The sequence below is a fragment of the Varanus komodoensis genome, unplaced genomic scaffold (genome assembly GCF_004798865.1).
Source record: "Varanus komodoensis strain SLA01 unplaced genomic scaffold, ASM479886v1 scaffold42, whole genome shotgun sequence".
In the NCBI taxonomy this organism is placed as follows: domain Eukaryota; kingdom Metazoa; phylum Chordata; class Lepidosauria; order Squamata; family Varanidae; genus Varanus; species Varanus komodoensis.
This window is the reverse complement of record NW_025335972.1, coordinates 1,856,357-1,868,888: the sequence shown is the minus strand read 5'-3', so window position 1 is coordinate 1,868,888 and position 12,532 is coordinate 1,856,357. Positions and strand designations below refer to the sequence as shown.

The following is a 12,532-nucleotide window of genomic DNA, read 5'->3' as shown; positions in this document are numbered from 1 at the left end:
CCGCTTTTCTCCCCTGTCAGTGGCTGTACTACAAGCTCAGTGGGCACAGGGGCCTATCCTTATTTTTATGGGGAGATTTGGTTCTTGCTTTCGTTTTTACTCAAAACTATCTACATAGATGTGCTAAACAAACCATTACACCTGCCATTTCCAGTCTCTCCAGAAAGGACTAACAGCCTCCAAAGAATAATCCCCCACCCCATACTTGAAAAAAGGACCACATGCAGAGTGCAAGAAGAATGCTACTCACAGCTGCATGGCCAGGTACAGGTGAGTGGGGCTCTCATAAATGTCCTCCAGAGCCACAATATTCTCATGCTGAATCCTGCAACACCGGAAAGATGACCAGAAACTGAGCGACAGGGGAGTGAAGGACACTCAGAAGGCCAGGCTCTAACAGGGTGTGTGTTGAGAACATCATAAAAGATAAGTGCACACACAAACAAGATACTGAGAGTCTGTGTGGGGCTGGACCTGTATTAGGGAGATGCAGATTCAGGCCTTGGCTCAGCTTGGGCCAGTCATGACTGCTCACCTTAACTGACCTCCAGGGCCAGCCCTATCCTTAGGCAAAGTAGGTGGTTATCTCAGCCAGCAGGAGCTGGGAAGAGGGCAAGAAGCAGCTGCAAGGTGTTAGAGGAAGGACAGTGTGCACCGTTTGTTCTGCTTACTGCCCACTGGCAGCATAAGAGTGAAATTTGGCTCAGGGAGGGTCAGTTCAAGTAAGATTCCATTAGTTGGCTTCTGTACATGGAAAGAGAGGAGGCATTGTGTGTCCTTTGCTTGTGGGAGCAAAATGCTTTAAGCTGGTCCTGCCTGCATCCCAGGAATGCAGTGTGGAGGTGGGGGAGCACCTGTACAACACCCTACGCTCTTCAGAGGATGGACAGGATAGAAAAGTAAAAAATAAGACTATTGTTGTTATGTGTCATCAAATCATCCTCGACTTATGGCAGACCTATGAATGAACACCCTGCCCCCCCACACACACACACAAATGTCCTATTCTTGTCTTGCTTAGTTATTCTAAATTCAAGGCTGCAGCCATCAGATCTTCCCCTCTAAAGGAGGCCTTCTTGTGCTCCTCCTTCAACCCTGAAGGACTTGTCCATGAATAATTCCTCAAAAAAGGGAGAGCTAGACAGAAGCCACATTCTTTGGCTTAAAGGAGGCGGATGTTGCTCCTTATCCCAGATGTGTGCTTGAGGCATGTATCACAAGCTATCCCTGCCAAAATTCCCTCTGCTGTTAATTAATAATAAAAATAATGGTGCTAATAAAATAGCAGTAATGGTGCTATTAATAATATAACTCTTAACAGTCTAGCAGCCTCAGCCTCTTTTGCATCTGGCAAACCTAATCTGTGCGGACTGGACTCTGATGACTCAGGTCTTCCATATATGCCTTGGGGCACTTAACAACCAGAACTCTGAAATGACTCTGAGAGAAGGAATGTAGCCAGAAAGATACACTGCCTTACTTTTTAAGTACAGCAATTTCATTCTCCACAGCTGCCTCCTTCCCCCGTAGGGCTTTCTTAGGAATACATTTGAGGGCTACAAGGTGCTGGGATCCATGCTCCTGTGCCAGGACCACCTCTGAAAAGGCACCTCTGCAAGAGAAAAGCAGCAGAAGAGAGACAGGATGAGCACACGCATAGCGGTTTCTCAGATTTCACTAAGATGAAGACAGTCATTATGGTCCATTAGACAAAACCCAAAATGAACTGTGCTAGCAGCATGAAGCACAAATCTATCAGGAGTAAGTCCCAATGAATTCAATGGGATTTCTTTCAAAAAGTCTGGTACAGAATTGCAGCCTAGAAGTCACAATCCCAGGAATCAGCTTCTGAACTTGCTTTAACATCTAGCGTGTTTCTCAGCCAGAAGTGAGAGGGAGAGGGAGAAAAGACGGTGTTGCTTCTAGTATAGCATTTTCAACATACAGCATTTTTAACATGGTAATATTTCTGGAAACTCTTTGCCAACCAATACAAGACTGGACTGAGCATGAAAGATCTTGGCTTCAACCCAATTCTGCTGGGGCAAAGAAACAACTGCCAGCAACAGCAGCAGTTAAAATGTCATTTTGCAATTAAACCCAATTATTTCAAGGGGAGGGGAAGGTGGAGGATGAAATGTTACCAGAAATCAGAAGTGACACAACTTTCTGAGATTTGGCACATGTGCTCACAGAAGGGCCCTTTACATAAGAAGGATCAGACCGTAGGTCCATCTAGTCCAGCATTCTGGACCCCTTGATACCTTATGACTTGCATAAACAGAAAGGATAAGTGCCATCAGGTGACAGGACATGCTAGATGAGGCTCATTACCACGTGCAAGGCATAGAGAAAACAATGCTACAGAGATTCACACATGTGTATCCTGTGTTTACACTTGGGCAGAAATATGTGTGGGATTGATTTTGGAGTCAAACTCCAGTACACCATCAGGCAAGCTCTCCTGAAAGCACCATGAATGCTGCTTCCCCCACCCACCTGCCCTCATTCAAATTCAGAGGAGGAGGATTTATAGGCTCAGCTAGGAAAGGGTTAACCCCACTGCACCCCACCCTCCGTCTATTATTGTCCCATGCACGTCAGACATGTCTGGGAGCCTCTCTCAGCCAATGAGATGCCAACATGCAAATGAGGCAAAACAGGCTGCAGCATTCCCGGGTGGGTCGGGTCGCTCTCTGCAGAAGAGCAGGAGCAAGTCCAGCTGCTCGTGCAGCCGGAGGGCCTGTGGGAGGGCAGGCTGAAGAAACCAGCGGGTGGCCGGACCCAGATGGGCAGATATGGGGTGGCATCCCCCAAGTCTTGGGAATACATGACCAACCCGCTAGAATAGCACAAAGCTACACGTCACTCTTCCCTCACCCCAGAAAAAAAAAATCTTATGTTCAAGCACCCTTCCCCCAACTGGGCATCCTCCAGATATGTCCAACTACAACCCCTATCACCCCCAGCCAAATAATTGGAGAGGATGGGAGTTGCAGTAAGGTTCATCGGAGGAGGGGGCATCTGGCTAGGGATGGCTGAGTGCCGTATTTAATATTTCCCCCGGTTCCTGATGCCGAGGTGGTGCTGGGACGGTAGGAGGAATCACGGATTGGCCTCATTATGCAAGCCCTGTCAGATTTGGTTTAGTTTAAGGATGGGGAGGTTGGAAGACAAGGAGGGGAGGGAGGGAGGGAGGGAGGGAGGGAGGGAGGGAGGGAGAGAGAGAGAGAGAGAGAGAGAGAGAGAGAGAGAGAGAGAGAGAATGTTATGGTGGGTGGAGAAAGAAGAGAGCAGTTCCCACTCTGGAAGAAAGGCACTGGCAGAGGTGGCATAGCCCAGGAGCAAGGAAAGGAGGCCCCAGATCCCAGCAGGACCCACACAGCCTACACAGGTCTCTTGCCAGGCTGCTTTGTTCACTCACGCGCCCAGCTTCTCTTTGATGTTGTAGACACTGGTGATGTCCTCAACCTTTTTCTTCCAGCCTTTCCCGAGCGGCATTACGAACAGCTATGAGCGGGCAGTGAAGAAGGAGCTGGAGACAGAGATGAGAGGAGGAAGAGGAGGAGGAGAAAAATGTCACGCACACACATTCACAAGGATCATGGAAATGGGGTCAGCCCATTCCCATGACTCCAAGGCCAGAAACTTCCTGCTCCTTCCCCTCTATTTCACAAGATACCAAACAACCATCAAACCAAAAATTCCACACAGGCCTGAACTAAGACATCTCAGTGTCTGAGATAGAAAAACAGAACCATAACACAATTTGGGAACAACAAGCCATCAGGAGGTTTGTTCCCCTGTTAAAGTATTTATGAAATGAGGGACTTTGAGGCAATATTGCGCTTCATGGATTGGATCCAACAGTCTCCAGTTGTGGTAGTCACTTAGGAATCACCAAATCAAGAGGAAATACATCACGAAAAGGGGAAGAGAGAGCATCCATTTATATAATGTGTGCATATACTGCATTATATGGTTACATGCAAATTTTAAAACAGTTATTATAATTTTAATAGAAACACATTTTCCTAGAGTGCAGAAGACTGTGACTAAGTGAGCTGCATGCCCGTGCAGGCACTCACTGTTAATGGGTAACTGTTCTGGTGGTTCTTTATCTTTCAACCAGAATTGGACTAGACAGGTCTTCAAACAGAGGCCACCTGCACCTGGAGAATAGCTCCCTGGCAGTCCATCAAATAGAAGAAGGTCCTCTGTAAAAGAGGACGCATGGCCACCCTATGGCACATTCTGTTCAGAATCCTTAATTCAGTGCATCTCAGAATCCACTGCAGAGGGGAGCCGCCCCACTTTGCCTGGTGGTCTGGCCACCTCCTTGCACAACCTTGGCAAGCTTTGCAGGTCCTGCTATGAAATGACCAGAAGAGGCTGAAGGGGGCCACGGGCTCTTGGCCACTGCTGTTGGTCCAGATGCAGCAGCCCAGGGAAGCTTCCTCCCTCTCAGACCACAACCACCAGCTAACACAGCGGACTGACCACTGACAGCAAAAGAAATGACAGGTGTGAAAGAAACTGGACCCAAAGCTTAATGGAACAGAAGCTGTTTTCAGGAGGGGGGTCAACTCTGGAACACGGAAATTGCACAGTGCCTCCGATCATGCGCACCATGGTTTTGAAGCCCAAGGGACTGCTGCCAACCCCAACCTGCCCAAAATCTTAGACTTTGTGTCAGGAGGGCTATGCTGCCCACTCCAAAAGCACCGTTTCAGGACACACACACACACATTCAAGTTATGCAGGCTTATTCCCCCAAGCACTTGTTTCTCTGCATGACCCAACAACTCATCAACTAGACATGCCCTGGGCTTAAAGTTGCTTTTGCAGAGATGAATGCAGGCCCTCCTGTTGTCAAGGCAAAGATGCTCCATTAGTAGGGAAGGAGGAGATGTTGCAGAAACCGTGGTTGCCACCCACAGGTTGCCGTGGAAGTGTTAAGGTCTTGGCCCACCTGAAAGCCCAGAGCAGTACTGCGAGGAACTTTTATAAACAATGAACAAAGCAATCCTTGGGCACAGTTGTTCAGAATGGACAGGGAAGGAAGGACGGACGGACGGATGGACAGACGACCCCTTAAGGATTGCAGCCAAAGGAACAATCTCTTTCCTGACATTAAACTTGTTAAAGGGTGACTTATATTGCTAACATGGCTGTGTGACTTCCAAAGTGTAAAAACAAAGAAAATCACAATACATGTTCTTAAAATGCACTACTTTTCCTTGGAGTGTATCAATCTAAACTGAATCTTGCGCGCGCGCGCACACACACACACACACACACCTTTACATGCACCTACTGAAACCATGCCTGCACCTCTCTTTTAAGATATTAAGCCATGGGCAATGTCTTTGTTCTATACCAGGACACAGGTCCTAAACTTTTTGGTTACAAGGACATGCTAACAAAATTTGACAAAAATAGCCTGGCTGTTTAGCAGGCTGTTCAGGTATGGCCATATAACACCTTGAAAAGTTTACAATTAGGACATCCTGTCTGGCTGTCTGCATCGCTGCATATCAATATGCCATATCCAGACAGGGTTGCTGTCCCCTCATTTTTTTCATCAGCCCTTGTCTTGAGCTGACTGTTCTATAGTCATCAGTACGTCTATCTCTACAGTGAAGCTCTGCTTACCAATTTCTAAAGGTCCACCTGCTGTAAAAGATACAGAAGCAGGCCAAAGTGAGGGCTGGCTGCTTTGTTTGTTTCTGGACAGTTGACAACCTCCTCCTAACTTTACAAATGAGGAAAACAGGAAATACAATGTCTCAGATTTCCTCCACAATAACATATCCAAAGGGGTATGCATAAAAACTAGAAATGAATATTGTATATGCTAAGAAAAGCTGCAATTCTGTGTATTATATAGTAGCAATAGAAATGGATAATCAGTGTTAACTTAAATGGCTGTGGCAGGGTAGGGTCAACTTACATATTAGGACACAATCCTATATATGTTTAAACAGAAAAAGTCCTACAGCGCCCAAGATTCCACAGCCAGCCATAGAATTGTATTTTAATACTGGTTAGCTAGTTATGCATAATGGTACAGAGCTGGGATTCAGGCGGTCTAGGTTCTAGTCCCCACTCTACCATGAAGCTCACTTTGGGCAGTCACAAACTCTCAGTCCAGCATACCTCACAGGGTTGTTGTGAGGATAAGAATGAGCGGAGGAGGAGAATTATATAGGCTACTTTGAGTTCCTTGGAAGGAAAAATGGTGGGATAAAAATATAACAAATGTTGTTGTTAGTCGTGAAGTCATGTCCGACCCATCACAACCCCATGGACAACATTCCTCCAGGCCTTCCTGTCTTCCACCATCCCCCGGAGTCCACTCAAGCTCACACCCACTGCTTCAGGGACTCCATCTAGCCACCTCATTCTCTGCCGTCCCCTTCTTCTTTTGCCATCTATTGTTCCCAGCATTAGGCTCTTCTCCAGGGAGTCCTTCCTTCTCATTAGGTAGCCAAAATATTTGAGTCTCATCTTCACTATCTGGCCTTCTAAACAGCAGTCAGGGTTAATCTCCTCTAGGACTGACCGGTTTGATTGCCTTGCGGTCCAAGGGACTCGCAGGAGTCTCCTCCAGCACCACAATTCAAAGGCCTCAGTCCTTCGGTGCTCAGCCTTCCTTATGGTCCAGCTTTCACAGCCATACATTGCAACTGGGAAAACCATAGCCTTGACTATACGCACTTTTGTTGGCAGGGTCATGTCTCTGCTTTTTAGTATGCTGTTTAGATTTGCCATAGCTTTCCTCCCCAGGAGCAAGCGTCTTTTAATTTCTTGGCTGCAGTCCCCGTCTGCGGTGATCTTGGAGCCCAGGAAAATAAAATCTGTCACTGCCTCCATTTCTTCCCCATCTATTTGCCAGGAAGTGAGAGGACCAGATGCCATGATCTTAGTTTTCTTAATGTTGAGTTTCAAGAAAACTTTTGCATTCTCTTCCTCCACCCGCATCAAGAGTCTCTTTAGTTCCTCTTTACTTTCTGCCATTAGAGTGGTATCATTTGCATATCTGAGGTTGTTAATATTTCCCCAGCAATCTTAATTCCAACTGGTGATTCATCTAGCCCCACCTTTCTCATGATGTGCTCTGCATATAAGTTAAATGGGCAGGGCGACAGTATACAGCCTTGCCAAACTCCTTTCTCAGTTTTGAACCAATCAGTGGTTCCGTGTCCAGTTCTCACTGTTGCTTCTTGACCTGCATATAGGTTTCTCAAGAGACAAATAAGATGGTCTGGCACTCCCATCTCTTTAAGAACTTGCCACAATTTGTTGTGATCCACACAATCAAAGGCTTTAGTATAGTCAATGAAGCAGAAGTAGATGTTTTTCTGGAACTCCCTAGCTTTCTCCATGATCCAGCGTATGTTGGCAATTTGATCGCTAGTTCCTCTGCCTCTTCAAAATCCTGCCTGTACTTCTGGTAGTTCTCGGTCCACATACTGCTGGAGCCTGGCTTGTAGGATTTTGAGCATCATTTTGCTAGCATGTGAAATGAGTGCAATGGTGTGGTAGTTTGAACATTCATTGGCATTGCCCTTCTTTGGGATCGGAAAGTAAACTGACCTTTTCCAATCCTGTGGCAACTGTTGAGTTTTCCGAATTTGCTGGCATATTGAGTGTAGCACTTTTACTGCATCGTCTTTTAAGATTTTGAATAGCTCAGCTGGAATACTGTCACCTCCACTAGCTTTGTTGTTGCTCCGACTTCCTAAGGCCCATTTGACTTCACATTCCAGGATGCCTGGCTCGAGGTCAGTGACCACCCCACTGTGGTTATCAGGAACATTAAGCTCTTTCTTGTATAGTTCTTCTGTGTAATCTTGCCATCTCTTCTTAATCTCTTCTGCCTCTTCTGCCATTTTGGTCCTTTGTCATGCCCATCTTTGCATGAAACGTTCCCTTCATATCTCCAATTTTCTTGAAGAGATCTCTGGTCCTCCCCATTCTATTGTTTTCTTCTATTTCTTTGCACTGTTCATTTAAGAAGGCATTCTTATCTCTTCTAGCTATTCTCTGGAATTCTGCATTCAGTTGGGTGTATCTTTCTCTTTCTCCCTTGCCTTTTGCTTCCCTTCTCTCCTCAGCTATTTGTAAAGCTTCCTCAGTCAGCCATTTTGCTTTCTTGCTTTTCTTTTTCTTTGGGATGGTTTTAGTTGCTACCTCTTATACGATGTTGCGAACCTCCGTCCATAGTTCTTCAGGTACTCTGTCTATCAGATCTAATTCCTTACATCTATTTGTTACCTCCACTGTATATTCATCAGGTATATGAATTAGGTCATACCTGAGTGGCCTAGTGCTTTTCCCTACTTTCTTCAATTTAAGCCTAAATTTTGCAACAAGAAGCTCATGCTCTGAGCCACAGTCAGCTCCTGGTCTAGTTTTTAGTGACTGTATAGAGCTTCTCCATCTTTGGCTGCAGAGCACATAGTCAGTCTGATTTCTGTGTTGACCATCTGGTGATGTCCATGTATAGAGTCATCTCTTGGGTTGTTGGAAAAGAGTGTTTGCTATGACCATCGTATTCTCTTGACAAAATTCTACCAGCCTGTGCCCTGCTTCATTTTGTACTCCAAGGCCAAAATTGCCTGTTATTCCAGTTATCTTTTGGCTTCCTGCTTTAGTATTCCAATCCCCCATGATGATAAGGACATCATTTTTGGGGGTAATTCTAGAAGGTGTTGTAGGCCTTCACAGAACTGGTCAACTTCAGCCTCTTCAGCTCTGGTGGTTGGGGCATAGACTTGGACTACTGTGATGTTGAATGGTTTGCCTTGGATTCGAACTGAGATCATTCTGTCATTTTGGAGATTGTATCCCAGTACTGCTTTTCCTACTCTTTTATTGACTATGAAGGCTACTCCATTTCTTCTGAGGGATTCTTGCCCGCAGTAGTATACCTGATGGTCATCTGAATTAAATTCACCCATTCCCGTCCATTTTAGTTCACTGATTCCTAAGATGTTGATGTTCAGTCTTGTCATCTCTTGTTTGGCCACATCCAGCTTGCCTTGCTTCATGAATCTTACATTCCAGGTTCCTATGGAATATAGATCTTTGCAGCATTGGACTTTCCTTTCACCACCAGATACATCTGCAACTGAGTGTCCTTTCGGCTTTGACCCAGTCGCTTCATTCTTTCTGGCGCTACTAGTACTAGCCCTCTGCTCTTCCCCAGTGGCACATTGGACACCTTCCGACCTGAGGGGCTCATCTTCCGGCGTCATATCTTTTTGCCCTTTAGAACTGTCCACGGGGTTTTCATGGCAAGAGTACTGGAGTGGGTTGCCATTTCCTTCTCCAGTGAATCATATTTTGTCAGAGCTCTCTGCTATGACCTATCCGTCTTGGGTGGCCCTGCATGGTATAGCTCATGGCTTTATTGAGCTACGCAAGCCCCTTTGCCACGACAAGGCAGTGATCCATGTAGGAGTAACAAATATAAGTAAGTAAAAAGTTAATCAAAACTCAGAATTGCAATATCTTATCCTTTTATTAATTTCCAGAATAAGAGAGGTTAGGTCATGGTTAAAAAGTGTTTTGCAGCTTATCTTGCACAATCCCCATTGAAATAAACAGGAGCTGTGGGAGTACTTGGATTGCCAACCAAACAGGAGAAAAATCCAGCCTGGCCTGGTGTGTTAAAACCCTTTCCAGTGGAAAGAAAGAGTTCTTCAAGGAACAAGAAAAAATAAACCTCCGCACTTCCATATTATATCTCTCTTTGGGAATTTTGTATCTATCTGGTCTGTGGCACATCAATCCCTTTCTCAGACAGAGACCTACACAGTTGCTAAATTCACAAGAGGAGGCTTTGCTAGGTATACCACAACCTGCAGACAGTCATCTGGCAACAGCTGGATACAGGCCAGTTCTGCCGTGGCCTCAGTGTCCAGAATGTCCTTCCCCCTGGTTTTCTGAACATGTCCGAGGCACCTGTTAAAAATCATTCTCTCACCCAAATCTTTTTCAGTTATACTGCTGCCCAGGTATTTTGGTTCTTACTGTGTTTTTAGTTTTCATTTAGGTTATTTTAGAAGGTTTAACTGATGAGTTTGCTTTTAATTAGTTTGACATATTTCAGCTTTTTTATTTGTAAGCCACTTATGCAAGTTTGGACAGAAAAAGTCCTGTACCCTTAGATATTAATATTTTTCAATAATAATGAAATTATTATTAATGCAATGTCTGAGCACATTATCTGATAAGCCATTGCTACTGGGAAGTACTAACTTTATTACAGAGTGTATACTTGTTAGGGGACAGATGATCCGAGGAAAATATACTTCTAGTCCCCAAGCCACTATTTGAGGAACAAGAGGATGTCCAAGAATACACAGCCCAAAGGGTTAAATGTTATGTATATTTATGTTATCTCTTTTCTCTTTTTCCCCTTTAGCATTTGTTCTTCTTTTTTTCTAAAAAGATGAACAAATTTGGCAGATCTTCTAGAAGATCAGAAGGTGTTTGGTATTTTTATAACCTGCCCTGAGGCCTGGGAATAGGGAGAGACTTAAGTATAGAGTTGCCATAAAACATGTTTGTAGGGATGCAAAGCATGCATGAAGAACAAAAGTTGTGTCCCATTTCCTCTGCAAATGTCAGTCAATCAATACATTTTTGGAATTGCACAAAGACATGATGAGGGCCAGCCCAATCCTCTTTGGGTGCCTGAAGAAGAAATTCCAAATGACACCCTTCATCCATTAACCAGCACTCCAGTGGGTGGTTTTTCTGTGCAAGCCCTGCTAAGAGGAGCTCTCTCAGTGCATGCTAGCAGCCTTGCCCAGCTCCTGATCCATTGGACAACAGCCCCATCTACTAACTGAGGATGATGGGAATGGTTGTTTAACTTATCTGGAGGGTCTCAGGCTGGGGAAGGCTGCTAGCATGCCAGGCTTGTGGGTCAAATCTGTCTGTTTCCCACTTGCTCAGCCAGAAACGGAATGACTGGAGGTTGAAGTCTTGCTCCAGCTGCGAGGCCCATGAGGGCAGCAGTCTTGCTCAGAGATGTATGGCAGGCCGCATGGCACATGCACCACTATCTCTTCCAAGAGAGCACATGGCTGGGGGGACAGCACTAGGCCCTCAATAACCACCCAACAGGGCCTGCTTTAAATGCCTGGTTGGGGTGGGAGGAGCAATTTAGTGCAGGCAAATCTCAGGAAAAAAAGGCCAACCCACCTCTCCTCTAGCACTATGGCCCTGATACAAATGACCATCCCATGACGGGTTTTTCACTTCTTTTAAAAGCAGGAGTCTTCATCTGTTCATCTTAGCGGAGGCAAGAAACCATCTATGACCATCAAGGCATCATTTTTCTTTCCTCAACAGGAAAGAAGAAAAAAGCTGCACCTGGTGCTGGGAAGGGCCTGCTGCATTAAGTACAAAACTTGAATTCCATCCCTGACGGAGGGTAGTCCACCTGGCCCTCTGACCAGCCTGATTTCGCACTGGCAGGGCATGAAATGTGATAGGCAGACATGCGCTGACTCCTCTGCTCAGGATCCTTCCTATCACCACACCCCACGTGGTATAACAAGAACTAGCAGCACACTCTTAATTAGGAAATGTCTTCTCCTATTACTACCAAACTACCAAATCTTCCTACATGCATTGTACTCAAAGAAGGTGCCCACTCCTTGACTGAGTATAGATGTACTCTGTGGCATGGCTCTCCTTACTAGACTGGGAGTGTCCATGCAGACATATATAACGGTGCACATGTTTGTGAAAGGCAGAGAAATGAGACTGCAGGTGCCTCAAATCTTAGGCCTCGCACAGTCAATGTGCATGGATGACTTCCAGTAGGTATCTGTTGAGCATGCCATGGTATGTGTAAAGACAGCAATATTTATTGCAGGAACCAGCAACCAGAGTCTTCTCAGTCAGCTTTAGTCACTTCAGAAAGGCCTCCTGCCCTCCTGGGTTTCCCACCCAGAGAAGTGGAGAAAAGTGTTAACCGTGTCCCGGGTCCCTGGAAGATGCAGGCCAAGGACCCAGCCTACCAGCCCTTTGCCAGGTGCTCTTGAGCAAAACAAGTTGCAGAGTGATCCAATCATCTAATTGTAAGATCAGCGCATGCTTTCAGCAAGCTGGTGCTGTCTGTCACATCTGTATCTCCATTCAAGTTGCTCAGGGCAGCATAATTGGGAGCTGATCCCAACTTTTTTTGCTTGTGAGAAAATAACTTACCAGAGGCCACCTTTCAAATTCCTGGTAGGTCTTCTTTCCCCTCCAAGTCTGATGCTCTTGTCAAGCCTTAATCAGTCTTAAAATTTTGAGGGAGCAACACCTCCCAGCATTCCTGAACATTGGCCATTCTGGCTGGGGCTCATGGGAAATGACATCCCAAATTCCTGGAGGGGACCATGTTAGGGAAGGCTGCTTTATGCCTTATACTGAATTATGTGAACATTACGGTCATTGTAAACTTTTGCACTCAATTACATGTGGATTACACAGCCATCTGTAACCCAGTGTGATCCCCCCCCCC

At 45.6% G+C, this 12,532-nt stretch overlaps 1 protein-coding gene across 5 annotated transcripts in view; it reads right to left on the bottom strand.

The window, feature by feature from the left end:
- The window catches only part of PNCK (pregnancy up-regulated nonubiquitous CaM kinase), a 48,957-nt gene that overhangs the window by 33,880 nt on the left and 2,545 nt on the right, over positions 1-12,532 (bottom strand). For all 5 annotated transcript variants that reach the window (XR_006416035.1, XR_006416036.1, XR_006416037.1 and 2 more), the window contains exons 2-4: positions 3,425-3,535; positions 1,481-1,612; positions 251-325 (exon numbers count right to left, since the gene is read on the bottom strand). Coding sequence is in view for 2 of the 5 variants with exons in the window: in XM_044443633.1 (XP_044299568.1) it covers positions 251-325; positions 1,481-1,612; positions 3,425-3,501 (284 nt within the window). In the remaining 3 variants the exon portion in view is untranslated. The remainder of the gene's footprint in view (positions 1-250; positions 326-1,480; positions 1,613-3,424; positions 3,536-12,532) is intronic.